This window comes from Heterocephalus glaber, unplaced genomic scaffold (assembly GCF_053883595.1).
Source record: "Heterocephalus glaber isolate CG9 unplaced genomic scaffold, H.glaber_assembly_v1.0 deba00001608, whole genome shotgun sequence".
NCBI classification, from domain to species: Eukaryota; Metazoa; Chordata; class Mammalia; order Rodentia; family Bathyergidae; genus Heterocephalus; species Heterocephalus glaber.
The window spans coordinates 432276-449988 of record NW_028258379.1 but is presented as its reverse complement, the minus strand read 5'-3'; the positions used below and the strand labels follow the sequence as shown (position 1 = coordinate 449988).

The following is a 17713-nucleotide window of genomic DNA, read 5'->3' as shown; positions in this document are numbered from 1 at the left end:
GTCGCGAAGCAACGCCCCACTTCCGTTTTCCACTCCAAGGCCCCGCCCCGCTCCCCTGTTTAGGCTCCGAAGCTCCACCCGCTCCCAGGTCCGGAAGCCAAAGCCCCGCCCTGCTTCCGGGTCTGGCCGCGGAAGCCCCTCCCCACTTACGGCCTCCACTCCGAGCCCCGCCTCGCTCCCTGGTCACCGCGCTGAAGTCCCCCTGCGAAGGCCACTCGGGTCCTTCCCGTCTCGCGTGAGTTTCGCTGTGGGAGACTCTCTGGACTCAGACGATGCAGAGCGCGGTGGCCTGGCCCCGCCTGCCCCCTCACGACCCGGACACGCCGGTGCTGTCGGTGGTGGATATGCACACTGGCGGCGAGCCCCTGCGCATCGTGCTGGCCGGGTGCCCCGAGGTGGTCGGGCCCACCCTGCTGGCCAAGCGGCGCTACATGCGCGAGCACCTGGACCGCGTGCGCCGCCGTCTACTGCTCGAGCCCCGGGGCCACCGGGACATGTACGGGGCGGTGCTGGTGCGCAGCGAGCTGCCCGAAGCGCACCTGGGCGCGCTGTTCCTGCACAACGCGGGCTACAGCTCCATGTGCGGCCACGCCGTGCTGGCCCTCGGCCGCTTCGCGCTGGACTTCGGGCTGCTGCCCGCGCCCCCCGACGGCTCGTGCGAGGCCCGCGTCAACATCCACTGCCCCTGCGGGCTGGTGACCGCCTTCGTGGCGTGTGAGGGCGGCCGCAGCTGTGGCCCAGTGCGCTTCCACAGCGTCCCGGCCTTCGTGCTGGCCTCAGGTAACCCGCTGGACCCTCGCGACTCCGGGCGTGGGGAGGCGCGGCCAGGGACTCAGCTAACTCCCTAACCTCTGCCCTGAGCTGGATCCCGGGCGGCGCCACTAACCCCTGAGACGCGACCTCGCAGTCAACCAAAAGGTAATTCTAGATCGCCGCAAGCGAGTGTCAGCATCTTAGCCTTGCAGATCTGGTGCATGCAATTCTGTTACCCTACAGATCTCTCCCTCTGAGGCCGTGGGAGGCCTCCACGAATAGAGAATGCTGGGCTTCTCTTGCGAGGGTCCTTGTTCTGCGCTTTCAGGCGTTCCTAGAGATTTCACAGTTGAATGAAGCACGGTCCAGTTTACCAGGGTTCCGGGCGGGCTCAGACTATGCTTGGTAGACACATTAATCCCGCTAACAAATTACTAAACATGGTCTCCTCCTCATCTGTTAAAAGTGACTCCCCCACTTCTTGGGGAAGAATTAAAAATAAAAGAACCAAGCAACTCATAAGTGAAGCTGTAGGTGTTGCTGCTCTTATTCTTTAAGTACAGGAACATTGCCTAGGTTCAAATCCTGATAGTTCTGTGCAACCTTCGGGAAATTATTTAGCCTCCCTGAGCCTTTTCATTTATCTTACAGATTTTAATTTGTTTTGTTTTTTGGGGCCAGGATGAAATGAGTCTGTGCAAATGTCTTGGAGTTTTAAAAATATATAAAATGTGTATCAAGATGAAAAGATTGTAGGATATATAGGATTGTATATGCCTTGGCATATCGCACCATTACAAGGTTTTGCTAGATTTCCTAGTACAAATTTTCGTGTATTGTGTAAAGCAGGACATCTGTAAAACCATAATCCTTACAAAGAGGGAAATCCCTCCAGCAGATGGCACGGTATCTGGTCTCCAGTCTCCCTGAGCTGTCCTTCTATGGGGGCTGAATTCTAGCATAGAGAATGCTTTAGTATTGGTGACTGGAAGTGTACTGGGTGCTGATTTAATTCATCCTGGAATAGGGTTATTACTCCTTTTCTTCAGAGTATCAAGCCATGCAAATCATTCAGTTAGAAAATTGGTCATGATCCTGCGTGAAGAATTGACTTCCAGATTAACCAGTTCATGAATGACACTGTACTAGAACAGGCATTTGTCCATTTTAGGGCCACCACAGGCAGCTGAAACACCCAAGCTGGTGAATGTATCTGGGGAAATTGATGTCGCTTTCCCTTTAGGAGAGAATGGTGTCACATTCAGATTGGCATTTGAGGGAGACAGAATTGATGTTCAGGATTTGTCTTAAGAATTTCAGCAGTTTAACTAGCATGCCTACCCAGTTTCCCCCCAAGCAAATCCAGCAGATTAGATGCTCTAGATATTGTGGAAGTTGACAGCTGGCTGCAGGGTCACCACGGTCCTGAGGTCCTGAGTTAGAGCAGGGACCCCTTGGGCACAGTAGTTCTGAGAGTGTCACTGTGTGACAGTGTGATAATTAGTGGGCATTTGTGATCACTGAGCTATTAAGGAAATGAAATCCTATATTTCTTCATTTGAAAATGCATAAAAGGCAGGGGACAGCATACTTTCAAGAACAGTGCTCTGCCCTTCTGCATCCTCATGCTCTTGTGGCAGGGTCTCCGCCTCCTGTCACAGTCTGTAAAATGAGGATGGGCTGCTGAGTTCAGCTCCACTCCATTGTGCTAAAATGGGAGCACCTTTGCTTTATTCACTGTATTCCAAGCATTGAGAACAGTAGGTAATGAATGAATACTTGATGAACGAGTAGCTAAATACATGAGATTTGAAGAATATGCTGATTGACAAATATAGATCTCTGGTCCTCTTAAAAATCCTATTCCCATTGAAATTAAACTTTACTGTATTTTAAAAATTAATGGATGGAAGTAACTTTGAAGGACATCTGCTCCATTTTGAAGAGGAAGAAACTAAATCAGAGAGGTAGGAGTGCCCTACCCAACTTGCCCACCCCAAGAAAACTAGAGCCCTGGATTTTAGAATGGGCCAGGAGAACAGCTGTAGGCTCAGTGATTTGTTTTTTGATCCAGCTTCTTCACTGCACCTGGCTCCAGGATTGGCAGCCAATAAGTTGCTCAGTTGCACAGTCGAGAGAAGAGGGCAGGTAGACAGAGCCCCAGCCTGTCGCCCATGTCCTCAGAGAGGTGCCATCGTAAGATTTAACTTCCCCATTCCAGTAGACCTTAATTCCTATCTACTTGCTCATTCTCCTTTCATTAACCTGCTTTTTATGTTACAGTGTTGCATATACATCAGGATAAAGCCCCCCCTTTTTTTGCAGAACTGAGGATTGAACCCAGAGCCTTTGCACTGAACTCCATCCCCAGCTCTTTTGGGGCAAGTTCTCACTGAAACACACTAAGTGGCCCAGACTGGGATGGAACTTGAAAACTTCCAGCTTCAGCCTCCCAGAGTTCCAGGAGTACAGACATGCCATGCCACATCCAGCTAAAAGGACATTTTTGATCTAGTGTTGCTGCTAAGATCTGCAAGAATAATTCACTCTTGATAATAAACTTACTGTTTCGACACATGATGCACTAAAAGGGCTCCTCACAGCATACTAGAATCATGTGATTCAGTGTGAAAACTCGGGTAGACAAGAAATAATTTGTACAACTTAATTTCTAAACTTGAGACGTCGCTGTGCCCTTTCGTTGACTTAGCCCCTTCCCTGTGCCCCCTTGCCTGGTATTTGTGGGAGCAAAGGTTTCCTAAGAGTCAATGGTGCCTTGGAAAGCAGAAGCCTCGGGACGCTGCTTGCACAGCAGGCAGGAAGCCAAAGTCAGCCTCACTGGGGCAGCCCTGCCCTGTCCCCTGGTCCACTCCTGGTTGGCTGCCTCTGTCCCACCCTCTCCTGTGGTGCAGGGGGACCTTTAGGCTCCTTTCTCCCCAGTCCAAAGGAAAGTATTGGCTACTAGAAATATCTCTCCCTCTAGGACACTTGCCTCTCCCCGGAAACTCTCTGTACAACAGCCATACCAGAAGGACCCACTTTCTCGCTTGCCACGAGCCTCCCCTTAGACAGTGACATGTGCCACCTTGCCCTGGGTAGGCGGGAGAGGGAGGTGTGAGAAGTAAAGACCATTTCAGTATCCTAAAGTATCGCCCAAGCCCATTGCTTTGGAAATACAGATAGGGGATTTCAAACAGCTGGCCTTTAAGTGAACCTCCCAGCGTGTCAGGGAATTAAAATGCTCAGATAAAATTTCTGATGCAGGGCTGCTGGGGATTTAGCTTAGTGGCACCGCACCTGCCTTGCAAACACAAGGTCCTGAGTTCAATCCCCGGTACCAAAAGTAAATAAATAAAATAAAAAATAAAATTTCTGATCCAAAGTGATATTGTAGGGGTAAACTACTCCACAGTGGCTTTCTCCTAGCATTTGCTTGAAGGAGACTTTAAGTGAGATGATGACATGTAGATAAATGTATAATTTACATAGAAAAGTATTTTTGAAATTTTTGTTTTGACATTAGTGTTGAAAAAAACCAATTTGTCTATTTAAAACCATCTCTAGTGGTGCAGTCAGGGACCTATGTAAGGTTTGCAGTTTGATGTCCCAGGGCTTTCTGTCTCTCACCTCTGATGTTTTCTGGAAAGGAATCTTGGTAAGTAAGATAAGGAGGATGAGGAGAAACAGCATACAGATGTTGTCTAACTTACACAAATATCAAGATGTACCTCGCTACCATTTACCTGATGCTTGCTCCCTTAGAAAGTACATTTCAACTTCATTACTTTCTATGACAAAACATACCCCCTGAATAAACATAGTAAAAATGCTGTGAATCTTTGCAGGAATGCTGAAAACTTATTTTCAAACACTTCTTCAGATCTCATGGTGGATGTTCCTAGACACGGGAAGGTGGTGGTGGACATTGCCTATGGCGGTGCCTTTTATGCCTTCGTTAGTGCGAGACAGTTAGGACTTGATGTCCGTTCTGCCAGGACGAGGGACCTTGTGGACACCGCAAGTGCAGTGACCGCAGCGGTGAAAGCTCAGGTCAGTCTGGCTGTGCCGTCACCCGAGTGCCTCCCACTGTGGCCGGGAACAGTAATCAGTACGGTGTCTCCAAGGAAATGATTTGTACAGACACAAAACTTCTAATGGTCCTGGGAAGAGGGTCCCTGTTAGTATCATAGGCTCTACAGTAAGACTGCTGGTGAGCTCATAATTCGAATGAGGCATGTCACCTCCATGTGCCGCAGTTTTCCTACCTCCAAAATGGAAAGTATGCAGTATCTGCTTTTAGGGTGTTGTAAGTGAAGTAAGTCAATATGTGGCCCACCCATAATAAATGCTCAATGAGTATGGCTATAAATGATAACAACTAACTCTACAATATATGCTAATATAATTAATGGTTATTTAAACATACAAATAACATATACAGTATTCCATTAATTCTATTTGAAATGCATGTGTTTTGCTCTGTGTGGTTATTTTCTGAAAAGCTTGAAAATAGAGTGTTAATATAGCTTACATATATTTTCATTGGGTCTGATAAGGCTCTCTTAGAGAACATTAATTCCTAATTAGTGAATTTTTCTTTTATTGCTAAGAACTTAATCATATGACTATTCAGTTAACTAATTTGAGCTGAGGAAGAAACTATTCTGATAATAAAATCAGTTTAGATAATAAATAAGTCTAGACTGTTCTTTCATTTCTAGCATAAGTAGTGCTATTTTACCTTAAAGTCTGGAGCCATAGGTAAAACACACTGTAATTGAATGTTTGGGCACATAAACATTTAATTAGTAGCCAGTAAAAATTAACTAACATAAGATAGTGCCTAATATACTTCCATTAATAATTATGGCTCATTTAACACTCTTAAAGTTTTAATTTAGTATAATTTATAACTCAAATAACAAAATGAAACATGTACTATATTGCTATTCTAACTGATCATTTTTGGGTTACTGTCAATGCCAATATGTGGAATTATTTTATCATAGTAACTTTTAAAGCTCTGAATTTACACCAGTTTTCTGTTCCATTAAGCAGACAACTAACAGTTGAAATTTTTGGCACAAAATAATCCCACCTCACTTTAAATTAAATCATGAGAGAAAGATAATTTTCTTAGTAGATGGGGTAATTTTGAAATTGGCCATAAAGCTTCAGCTTTCCATGCAGGTGGCAGCAGCAGTGGCGTTCAAGCTGTACCAGGCAGCAGAGCTGACCATTCACATCACTGGTGTAGATTTAGAGAAAGACCACTTGCAGAGTGAGGGCTTAGAGTGAATATGATACAATTTCATCTTCATTCATTCTCCTAACAAACACTTGCCAAGAACCTACTGCACGTCAGACACCATGATAGATGCTGCAGCTCCAAAGGAAGAATAAACCCCACCTCCCCAGAGCTTGGTCTAGTGGGGAGAAGCACACCTGTGAACAGGCTGGCTTGGGGTGCTACTGTGGGTGTGGGCACAGCGATTGTAGGTGAATGGAGAGCCAAGATCAGTCAATATGCAGGCCTACTTAACTTGGGTTTAGATGGATGCTTTCAGTTCTGAGAACCCCAGTTGTCCAGTTGTTTTAAATGACAGGTACATGGGAAGAGAGTGTATTAATTGTAAGACTATATGGAGAAGATCATACTAATCTCTACTCTCGGGCACTACAGAAATCCAGAGCACATAAACAACTAGACTTCCCATAAACTAGGAGCACTGAGTGCACCTTCAGTCCACTGAGGGACTTAGCCGCCTGCCGGTGCCTCCTTCTGCCTGTATGCATCTGCTGACTTCCTCTCCATGGTCGTCTCATTTTTTTTTTTCCGTGCAGTTGTTTCTCTTACAGATCGGAATCCTTTTAACTTGTGTCTGCTCATGGCCTCGCACCATCCTCGTCTCTTTTGCTAGTATTAACTTCAGCTCTAGATTCTCATTGAATGACTTCTCCACATTCTCCCCTTTAGGCTCCTGAGAATGGCAGTGTGCTGTCCTTAGCTCGGCCACACCCAGCCTGTAGACTGACCTTAAGGTTAGGGTGTGTGTGTGTGATCTGTTTTGGGGAGTGTGAATAAAACAGCAATTCCTTTAGTTGAGGGTTATATGCAGGGCATTTTCCTTAGAAGGGACTCAAAATATGATGAAAATCATAACTTCCAATAAAGTTATGTTCGTTTATCTAGAGAGTGACATGATATCTAGCAGTTAGTACCTTGCCCAAAGTTATATCTGGAATGCCCCATCTACATTATTTACAAAGATAAATTTGAATCAAAATATTTATTTTACACATGGTGAATTACGTCATCATTATTTTACAGTTTAAAATTACTCACCCCGAGAGTGAAGACCTTGCCTTTCTATATGGAACCATATTAACAGATGGGAAAGATGCTTATGATGAGGAACCAACCACCAACATCTGTGTGTTTGCTGATGAACAGGTATTGAAACTGTAATTGCTTACAGACGCCTGGGACTGTGAAACTAGAATGCCCTGAATGTTCTTGTCATCGTTTCTTCTGACACAGGTTGACAGAAGCCCCACCGGCTCAGGAGTGACAGCCCGTATTGCGTTGCAGTATCATAAAGGCCTCGTAGGCCTGAACCAGCCCAGGGCCTTTAAAAGCAGTGCGACGGGCTCCGTGTTCACAGGCAGTGCCGTGAGGGTGAGCGCCACCGCCGATTCCTGGGTGGAAACGGGTTACTCATGTGACCGAGAGGCCTGAGTGCTGGATACATCTCTTCACTCAGCTCTCGGAAGAGAACTGTAAAGCAGGTTGTAAAAACCTTCCATTCAGCTGGGTCTTGGACCCCTGGGCATCCCCACCATGCTTTACATGGGTCTACACGATAAAAACTGTGTTAATAACAATGCGAAGGCGCTCTTTGCTATTCACCCATTCTCTCAAGAGGGTTCAGTGGGATTCAGAGGCCACAAGGTATGTGGGTGACATTTCCAGTTGAATACAGCAGCAGACCTCAGAATCCAGCTGTCTTCCATAACCCAGACATGCAAGAGGCTTGCAATACCAGTAGCACTTTTCTCATTATTTTTGCAAATAAAGGTATTTTCACAAAAAATGTGTTTTCACTTAATATGTAATAGGCTTATTATTTTAATGAAGTAAATATGTAATTCACAGTACAGTAAATATTAATAAAACATATATAAGGAGGACTCTTAGGGCACCCTCAAGTTTTAAGGTATAAAGGGGTCCTGAGAGTAAATGGTTTGAGAACCATTACATTAGTTTGGAGGTTTTTGTTGTTGTTTTTTAAAATTCTATAAGAGCATTTCATTTTATATAATAGGATGTAAAGCTATGGAGAGTTGAAGAAAGTGGAATTTTTGTGATGGAGTCAAATTTTAAATTTCTAACTGAGCTAATTAATAAATCTCCTAGTGGTAAATGAGATTTACAGTGATTAATCTACCTTGAGTAAATTAACCTACTCATAAAGAGTTCTTTAACACAGCAGACAATCTGTCCTGACACACATGTTTGTAAGTCTCCCTCCCTCCTCCTCTCCCTCTCTCTCCATCGCTCCCTCCCTCCCTTCCTTCTTTCCTTCTTCCCTTCCTGTTTCCCACGTGCTGCCCCTCATATTTCCCATCATGGTTAAGATGGCATCACCATCAATGCTTCCAAGCTTATGGTCATATTTAACTCATTCCTAATTCTTTACTTACTACATTCATTGGTCAACAGGCCAAGTCTCTCTGTAATACATTCGCCTCCACCTTCACTGAAAACTCCCTAGTGACTCCAGGTTTACTCAGTGAATCAATGTTTTCTCTTAACAAGTTTCTGGGCTGCTAGTATTTTTTTTCCCTACTCCAGTGTGTCTCACACTTTACAGCTAAATTTATCTAAAACACAAATTTGGCTATGTTACTCTCCTTAAAATCCTGTCATTTCCCTTGCCTGTAGAATTAACCCTTGGGTTTTTCTTAGCATGAACAGTCAAGAGCATAACGTGTACGTCAGATACAACATGTGTGCAATATTTTGTTCTTTTCATCTTCTTTTCACAGGAAGCAAAATGTGGTGATTTCAAAGCTGTTATAGTGGAGGTATCAGGACAAGCCCATTACACAGGTACAGCAAGCTTTACAGTAGAAGATGACGACCCACTGAAAGATGGGTTTCTTCTCAAGTGACCTCCAGGATGCTTAAAAGCTTTCCTTCTAAAGTATCCATAAGTAGTGCTTTCTCTACATTATGTAAAAACCAATATCCAATTAGTCATGTAAGCTAATTTCCATTCTTTTAAAAATAGTATACCATGGCTAGATAGTCATTATACCTCATATTTGCTGATATATATTTTGGTACAAATATCACTTAAGTCTAGCATATAAAGTGCCAAAAGTTCAGAAAAATTTTTTAGTTATTAACATACCAAGTAAAATTAAAATCCTTTAAAACATTACTCTATGGTAATGACTATAATATTTTGTTTTGAAGGTTCTTTGAATAGTATCTGAAATTGTAGCCATCTCAATAATGAACTTTACAAGTTCATTATTTTAGAATTCTATTTTGAGAAAAATAATGCCCTCTACAAGCAGCACATAAAGGAGATGGATGAAAAGATACTCAACACTTATCATAAATAGCTGAAGAGGAATGGGTGGAGCAAGCTGCTTTCCATAGGTATCACTACAGGAGCTGCAGGTCTCCTGTGTGCTTCAGTGCCAACCTCCTGCACCCGCAGGTACTGAAGATCCATAAACTGATTCTGCAAAGACAAACCAGTAATCAGATTTTTGCTATCTCTTTAAGGCTTTTTGCGAGGGTTTGGGGAAGGAACAAACTCAGAGCCTCATGAATGCTAACATATGCTGTACCTCCAGCCTCTTTAAGACTCTCAAAAAAAGATTGCTTACTACATTACTGAAATCCAGGTACATGGTAGAAATTCATGAATCACAAGGGAATGAATCATACTCTTCAGCTGCTTGCTAGATGGATTTAAAACATGAAAGAAATGCTCATTTTAGCACTCTCACTAGTTAAAATTTATCTGTGAACCTTGATCACTGTCAGTTATCACAAACCGAAGCTCTTAGTAGATTCTTAGTGAAGTAGGTAATAGTACCTTACTTCTGAACATGCAAAGAAAGAAATTCATTGTAACTGGCTTTGTCACCAGCAAGTCAGCATTCACCCAGTTACTAGGTCTGTGGTTTAATAACCTGACCAAAAGAAAAACTATAAAGTTAATGTTTCGATTTTCCTTTTACTCAAAAAATGTCATGCTGCTTTTTGCGCAATCTTTATAAAATTCTGTGACAACAAAGTTATTTACCTCCAAGGAATGACAGTATCACAAATTCAGTGTAACCAAGTAATTTTCTACAGATTCTCTCCAAATCTCATTACATTTGAAAAAAATATTGTTCATAAGTTCGATTTTGTAGTATTTTATAATGTGCTATTTGCATAGTCTCTGCTTTAATGAAGTACACCATGAAGTCATGCGATGGTCGATTGTGTCAATGTGAGTAAGAGAAGCTCAACTAAACTGGCTCAGCAATTCCACACCCTGGGGTGAGGAAGACCCACCCCAGGGCAACTTGTCACCCGATGGTATAAAGGGGAAAAGAAGGGTGCATCTGCTTCTGTTTCTTCAGAGGACCTCTAGGCTTCAACTTGGATGTCATCTGGCTTCCAGCACAGACTCGAGCTTCTGGCGTAGACTTCAGATCCTTCAGCTTTCCAGGGTAGACTCTTCAGGCTTCCATGGCAGACCCATCAGCCTCCTGATAGCAGACTCACGTGGAACACTGCAGTGAGCTCCAGGCCTTTGACTGGATCCTTCAGATCTCCAGTGTGCAGACAGACCCTCTGCAGTCTTCCTCATCCGACTCTGTGGGTGGCCATTGTAAGCCAATCTTGTAAATTCATATATATTTGTGTACATAGTATTGTATGTTTCTCTAGTAAACACTGACTGACAATGTATGTTAGTATCCCATAGCTACCTAGACAGGGGAGTTTTATCCCTGATGTTGTGTAGAATTGTCACTTCTTGATGATAAAAACAAGCAGATGTGCACCTCAGATCAACCTCACTGGAGCAGGCCCTGCCCTCTGACTCACCTGTGTTGTGTCACTATCTGTGTTCCATTGTACAGGTGTGGGAGATGCAGGCCAGACATGTTAAGTAACTGCTTACCAAGGCCCTTCTGGAGGCTGTTATGCAACTCCATTGTTTCCTAGTACACTTCCTCCACCTCTAAGATAGGACAGCCAGAACTTGTTTCATGAAGATATATTTTTCTTGACCATTAAAAGATACTTATTACCTAAGTCTTCCTGAATTCTGCTGGACTCCTAAGCTTTGCCATACAGTGACTACGACTTTGTACTTTGCCCTGTCTCCCTTAGAGTGAATACCCTAGGGAGGTGAGCCTCTCACCTCACATGTCTGGGTGGTCGTACAGTCACACAGCCCTGTTGGTTCCACCTCCTAGACCAGGGATGGCGAACCTTTCAGAGACCGAGTGCCCACACTGCAACCCAAAACCCACTTATCACAAAGTGCTGACACTGCAATTAACCCTGAATATCCGATGCTCAGTTGCTGGGGCAGTTTGGCTCGGTGCCAACAGAGGGGCTCTGCGCGCCTGCTGCAGCGTGTGTGCCATAGCTTCACCACCAGTCCTGGACATTGCTCCCCTTGACGTGCCCATCTCAACAAGGGCCTCACTTCATCAGCTGAGTTATATAAGTTTCTCTGACCCCTTTCCCCTCACTAGTTTCTTCCCCTGAGTATTTAAACCTGTTCAGCACAAACAATGAAACAATCATCCCTTGTCCCTCCTCTAGCTTGCTGTCACCTTAAGCTCTTCCCCTGGTATTCCAGCTTCCAGACATCTCACTGCTCACCGGCTGCATTTCCTCACCCTCCATTTACTCTTTAGCAGCTATAGGCTGGGTTCTTCTCATTCCATGATACAAACTGCTTGGCCTAAATGTCAGACCTGATTTCACCGTGGGGTTTATGGAACCCCGTTGGGTGCTGCTGTATGCTCCTTGCAGGCAAGTGTGTAGATTAGAGCACCCCTTGGTGCTGTGCTCACCCACAGAGCTGCTCAGTGTGTCGCCTAGGGCCATTAGGTGGAGCCTTAGAATGGCACAGTCCCCCTTCACATCCACTTGACACTGCAGTTGTATGAAGCTTGGTCCAGCTCCCCTTCATCGTGAACTTCTCTTCAAAAGCCACAGGTCCACACCATCCCTTGGTGCTGTTGCTCACACATCAACATGTGTGTGAATCACCTGGGAATCTGAAACAGCAGATTTCTCATTCATGAGGCCTGAGGTGGGCCGTGTCTAACAAGTTCCAGGTAACGCTAAAGCTGCTAATAGGGGAACTGCACTTCGAGGAGCAGAACGTTTTGATAACTCTTTTCCTTGTCTGTTTTGGCCAGGGTTTTTTCAGATGAGTCTCCCTACAAGGCAACTTCTCTTAGCTCTGAAATACTGTACACGAAAAGCCTGTTTTTCAGCTCAAGGATAGAGCTGAACCAAGCCACTTGCAGACTGACAAGAGACTGAGGAAATCACCTCACCCTCTTCTGAAAACAAAAACACAATGAGACAGCTGATTTCTCAGACCAAAGTGCCTAATTGCTGTCACTCACCCACCTTTCTTTGCTTCCTTTAACTGTTTAACTTTCTCTGCTCCCTAGGCTTTGTGTCCATGGTTTTCTTTACTCATATCCTGTGCCTAAGTTGTCCAAGGCTTTCTGTCTCATAAAGAGGCTGACAACCCCTGACTCTAAGTCCTGGGGTCCAGAGCCACAGTGCAGATTCACCACTTACAGGGACAAACTACATTCATCCCCCAAGAAGGTGCCCTCCTCCCAAATCCCCTGACTTGGTCATTGGCACTTCCCTTCTAGGCCACCAGCACTGAGGAAGCTGGGGTTTATCCCTGGTTCTTAGACACAAGCTCTGCCCTTTGTGCTAGTGCTCAGGACCAGACATCGAAGATGTGGCCCACATTCCTTTGTCTTTCAATGAAGCACACCTTCCTTTCCTTTGGGAAACTGTCCTTCCCCAACAAGTGGTCTTGCCGGGACTGCAGGAAGCTGACACATCAGTCAGAGCCTCTCTGCAGGACCTGAGGCTGAGATGGCATGGTTTGAAAACAGACTGAAGCCGGAAGGTGATGGTGCTGGGAGAAAGTCACCTGTTTTGTCTTTCTCTACCTACCCAGACTTCTCTTGTTTTAGGGGCTGACTGTCAGACTGAAGTGCAATTTGAACGTGCCCTATCCTTTCAGTGATGTCCTCGTTTGCTTCTGGAAGCCAGTGTCCTCCCTGTGAGCATGTCTTCTTTCCTGTAAATGCTGACTTCGGCTCTCTTTTCCCACCTGGGCTACGGCACTGCCTTTCCTTCTGGACTATTTTCCTAAAGTCACTCAAAACACTTAGCAGCCTGCGAAGTGCTAAGTACCGGCTACTTAATACAAAGCCAAATGAAGGGAGGCAGTAATCCTTGGGCAATCACAAAAATGTAACTATAGGCAGTGGTTATATGCTGCAAGTGGAAAGTACAGAGCGCTGTGACATTAACCAAGGAATAGGACACGCTGGGGGTAGGAGATGGCAGTTAGGTAAGACGCTCCTGAGGGATAAATCTTTATGTGGCGAGAGCATGAGAGAGTTGGAGGGTGGGAGCTTTCTAGCTGAGGGAATGGCAGTTATAAACACCCAGATGAGGGATCTAGGAACTCAAAGAGGCCAGTGTGACTAAAAACTAAAAGAGCATTTGGCCTGCAGTGTGAAAAGAGGAATGGAGTGATCCAGACCACTTAGGAGGTGACGGCAGTAGTCCAAAGAAGAGAGAAAGAGCTAAGATTCAGGTGGCTGGCAGGACAGAGTGAGGGAGGAAGCAAATGCACACAAAGATATTCAGCAAGTAAAATCCCCGGGTCCTGCAGATGGATCAGATGAAGGCTGAAGTTGAGGAGGGATTCATCAAAGAATCCTGGTTTTTTATTGTAAGCTTGATGGATAATGGCGCCATCTTCTGATACAGAACGTTAAGGAGCATGGTTTTCAAGGGAAGTGGGAGGAGGTCTGGAACTCCCATTTGAATGTCGATTGAGGTGCGTCTGCACATCCAGGAAGACACCACGCAGCGAGATATGTGGGCTAGATCCGGAGATCAGGGCCCTCCATTGTGAACCATGCCCTTTCTCCCTCAACGCAGCTCAATCCCAGTAGCACGGGAGACAGGCTCTTTTTTTTTTTTAATAAAGGGGCCCCAGTAAAGTTCCACTACTTATCTCTTCACTCCCACCCCCTGTATCTTAAGGTTCAGACACTGCTCATCTTACACATGCATTGTATGTCCTTCCCCTATTCATTGTCTTTTGGGGAGGGAGAATCCAATGTCACCTCTCCATCTGCTACCCTAAGAAGCACTACCTCCATAGAATTCCACTCCTGTGTTTTTAACACTTAGCGACATTTGTTTTTCCCTGAGACTATAGGCTTCTTTGGGTAAAGAATTCTTAAGTGTTTTTTCTTAAAACTAAGCATAATGTTGGATGATTGTGTTTGCCAAGTAAATGAATCTCTAATAATTCTATTTTTGTCCTGATTGACTCTCAGCTGTACTTGACTTCCCTTAAGGGAAATTTGGCCATTTCTACACCAGACATGTTTAGTTGTCACAACTGGGAGAAGTGCTGTTGGCATCTGGATGCTGCTCAGTATCCTAATGCCAAGGACAGGCCCACCACCAAGAACTGTTTGGCCCAAAATGTCGTGATGTTGTGGCTGTGAAATCCAGTCTTAGTTCACCATCTTAAAAGTACTTCTATTCAGACTCTGAGTTTCATGGGATATTCCACTTCACTGATACCAGCATTCAAAGCTCTAACAGCACTGATCCAAAGATCCACAAGTGTGCTAGTCACTCCTTTCTGCCCAGCTCCCGTCCCCACTGAGCTACAGCCCCAGCCTTTTTCATATTTTAAAATTTTGAGACAGTCTCTCTAAGTTGTCCAGGCTGGGCTCAAGCTTGTGATCCTCCTGCCTCAGCCTCTGCTGGGATTATAGCTATGTGCCACCATGCCCAGCGGGTAGCCGTTCTTTGGATCAGTCTTTCCAAAACTTGACTGTGCATCAGGATCAGCTGGAGGGTTTGTTAAATGCAGGTGGCTGGATAGGTGCCCCGCCCATCAGATTCAGTGGGTGGGGCCTGGAGTTTGCATTCTGAGTGCTGGAAACTTGTTTAGTCATCATAATCCTGCTGGTGCAGGACCCAGGCTTTGCAAAGTACTGCTTCAGAGAAGAGGCCAGGGGTAACTTGAAGGTAGGGTCACACTTTCCCCCTTCCCAGCACCTTGTGGTGCAATTTACAGGCAGCCACCCCTTTTCGCTTCCTGTAACGGCCCGGTCAGGGTCAGCTGTATCTCAGGTGACGCCCTGGCTGACAGGACCTCCACAGTCCAGAGCTCGGATGAAGGGCGCCAGCAAGGCACAGATCCCGTTCTTTTCCAGGAATTAGCCAGTTACAGGCCTAAGCTCCCGGACGAGTCTTCTGTCCAACATGGATATTCTAGCTCCTCAGAGACCCTGCCTGAGAATCAAGCCGGCTTAAAGAGCCAACCTCAGGAATACTGGGAGTCGGCCGGGGAGGCTGTATTTCAAGGAGCTCACTATCTCGGTGTCTCCAGGTGTGGTCCCTAGGCCAACCTCACCACTATACACGTGCAGATCTTGGGCACTACCCCAGACCAACAGCGTCCGAAAGGGACCGAGGCCCTCTAGGTGATTCTGTGGGTCTCTCAAGTTTAAGAATGACTGTTTAAATTATTCTGCTCCGGATGGGGACTGTTTTTCACTTAAAATTCTAAATTCCTGCCATAAACACCCACCGGGAGCAAAGGCCGCCGAAGGCCACCTGTGTCCAGCAGAACCTTGTTGAGTGTGCTCACTGGCATGCGGGCAAGCACTGCAGACCGACAGCGCCTCGGTGACCTCGGGGAGCGGCGGCTGCGGGGACCAGCTTTCCGAGGTACCGGGCCGGCGGCCCGCCCCGCGCTCCTGCGTAAACACGCGGTTCCCCCGGCAACGCCAGGAACCCACGTCAAAGGCTCCGCCGGGTCCGGGGCGAGCGCAGGCCACCCCTCCTCCGGCCGGCCAGCCCGACGCCCCGCGACCCGCGGAGCGGCCGCGCCGGGTGCGGGATGAGCAGGCCCGACCATGGCCTCGCCGCGCCCCGGCGCCCCCTCCGCGCCCGGCGGGACGGCCCTCGCGCTCTCGCTCAGCTCCGTGGCGACCGCGGCGCTGGGGAACCGGAGCGAGGCGAGCGGTGGCGGCGGCGGCGGCGGGGCCCTGGGTGGGCCTGGGGCGGGGGCGAGGCCGGCGCTGGGCTCCGAGGCGGCGCCGCTGCTGGCGCGCAGGGCGGCGGTGGCGGCGCAGGCGCTTGTGCTGCTGCTCATCTTCCTGCTGTCTAGCCTGGGAAACTGCGCCGTGGTGGGGGTGATCGTCAAGCACCGGCCGCTGCGCACGGTCACCAATGCCTTCATCCTGTCGCTGTCGCTGTCGGACCTGCTCACTGCGCTGCTCTGCCTGCCCGCCGCCTTCCTGGACCTGCTGGCGCCGCCCCGGGGCCCGGGGCCCTGGCGCAGCTTCTGCACCGCCAGCCGCTTCTTCAGCTCGTGCTGCGGCATCGTGTCGTCGCTCAGCGTGGCGCTCATCTCGCTCGACCGCTACTGCGCCATCGTGCGGCCGCCTCGCGACAAGCTGGGCCGCCGCTGCGCGCTGCAGTTGCTGGCCAGCACCTGGCTGGTGGCGCTCGGCTTCTCACTGCCCTGGGAGCTGCTGCTCCGAGCGCCCCGCGAGCCCCCAGCCGCCGCCGCGCAGAGCTTCCACGGCTGCCTCTACCGCACCTCCCCCGACCCTGCGCAGCTGGGTGCGGCCTACAGCGTGGGGCTGGTGGTGGCCTGCTACCTGCTGCCCTTCCTGCTCATGTGCTTCTGCCACTACCAGATCTGCAGGGCTGTGCGCCTGTCCGACGTGCGCGTGCGGCCCGTGACCACCCACGCGCGCGTGCTGCGCTTCTTCAGCGAGGTGCGCACCGCCACCACAGTGCTCATCATGATCGTCTTCGTCATCGGCTGCTGGGGCCCCTACTGCTTCCTGGTGCTGCTGGCCGCCACCCGGCAAGCGCAGGCCGCGCGGGCCCCCTCGCTGCTTGACGTGGTGGCCGTGTGGCTGACCTGGGCCAATGGGGCCATCAACCCGGTCATCTATGCGGTCCGCAACCCCAACATTTCTATGCTCCTGGGGCGCAGCCGCGAGGAGGGGTACCGGACTAGGAACGTGGGCGCCTTCCTGCGCAGCCGGGGCCCGGCTCTCCAGGCTGGGAGCCGCAGTCGCCTTCGGAACCGTTATGCCCGCCGGGTTCGGGCCCGCAGCAGGAGGTCCTGTTCCACCCTGGCCAGCGGGGCGGGAGGGGACCTGGCCATGTGGGCCCGCAAAAATCCAGTTGTGCTTTTCTGCCGGGAGGGACCACTGGAGCCTGTGACAGCAGTGACCAAACAGCCTAAATCCGAAGCCCGGGATACCAGCCTCTGACGGCCAGGACGGACAGCTTCGGAAGACACACGGCCACCTCCTTCCTTCAGTGGTACAGGATTCTGCGGAGACGCGTGGATTTCACAAAGCCAAACAACAAAACGACGGAGACAAGGGGGAGGGTTACCACTTCCTCCAAACAACGTAAAAGACAATGTCCTCTTCTTCAAAAGTGCCAAAAGGAATGTAAAATGCAAAAATTAAAACAAATCTTAACACACAACCAAGCATTGTGAATTGTAAGTGCCAAAACCCAAAACTCACAATCACTGAGAAGCTCTTATTACAGGAATCACACTGTGAAACAAACAAATCACTGAATGCAATCAGTGTGTGT

At 47.8% G+C, this 17713-nt stretch overlaps 2 protein-coding genes across 4 annotated transcripts; both read left to right on the top strand.

Annotated features, from left to right (window-relative positions):
* Positions 1–104: 104 nt before the first annotated feature.
* On the top strand, positions 105–11083 carry L3hypdh (trans-L-3-hydroxyproline dehydratase). 3 transcript variants are annotated; one of them, XM_004837460.3, is made up of 6 exons: positions 105–780; positions 4634–4803; positions 7085–7207; positions 7295–7432; positions 8803–8866; positions 10405–11083. In XM_004837460.3, exons 1-6 carry the CDS (start codon positions 273–275, stop codon positions 10413–10415), a joined length of 1014 nt encoding a protein of 337 aa, XP_004837517.1. In that variant the 5' UTR covers positions 105–272; the 3' UTR covers positions 10416–11083. The 3 variants fall into 3 exon arrangements, with proteins under 3 accessions (XP_004837517.1, XP_004837516.1, XP_021103743.1); XM_004837459.3 differs by having other exon boundaries at positions 8803–11083; XM_021248084.2 differs by having other exon boundaries at positions 780–918; positions 8803–11083.
* Positions 11084–11231: 148 nt separating this feature from the next.
* On the top strand, positions 11232–17676 carry Gpr135 (G protein-coupled receptor 135). The gene has a single exon (XM_087195190.1). It carries the CDS (start codon positions 16000–16002, stop codon positions 17374–17376), a length of 1377 nt encoding a protein of 458 aa, XP_087051316.1. The 5' UTR covers positions 11232–15999; the 3' UTR covers positions 17377–17676.
* Positions 17677–17713: the final 37 nt, after the last annotated feature.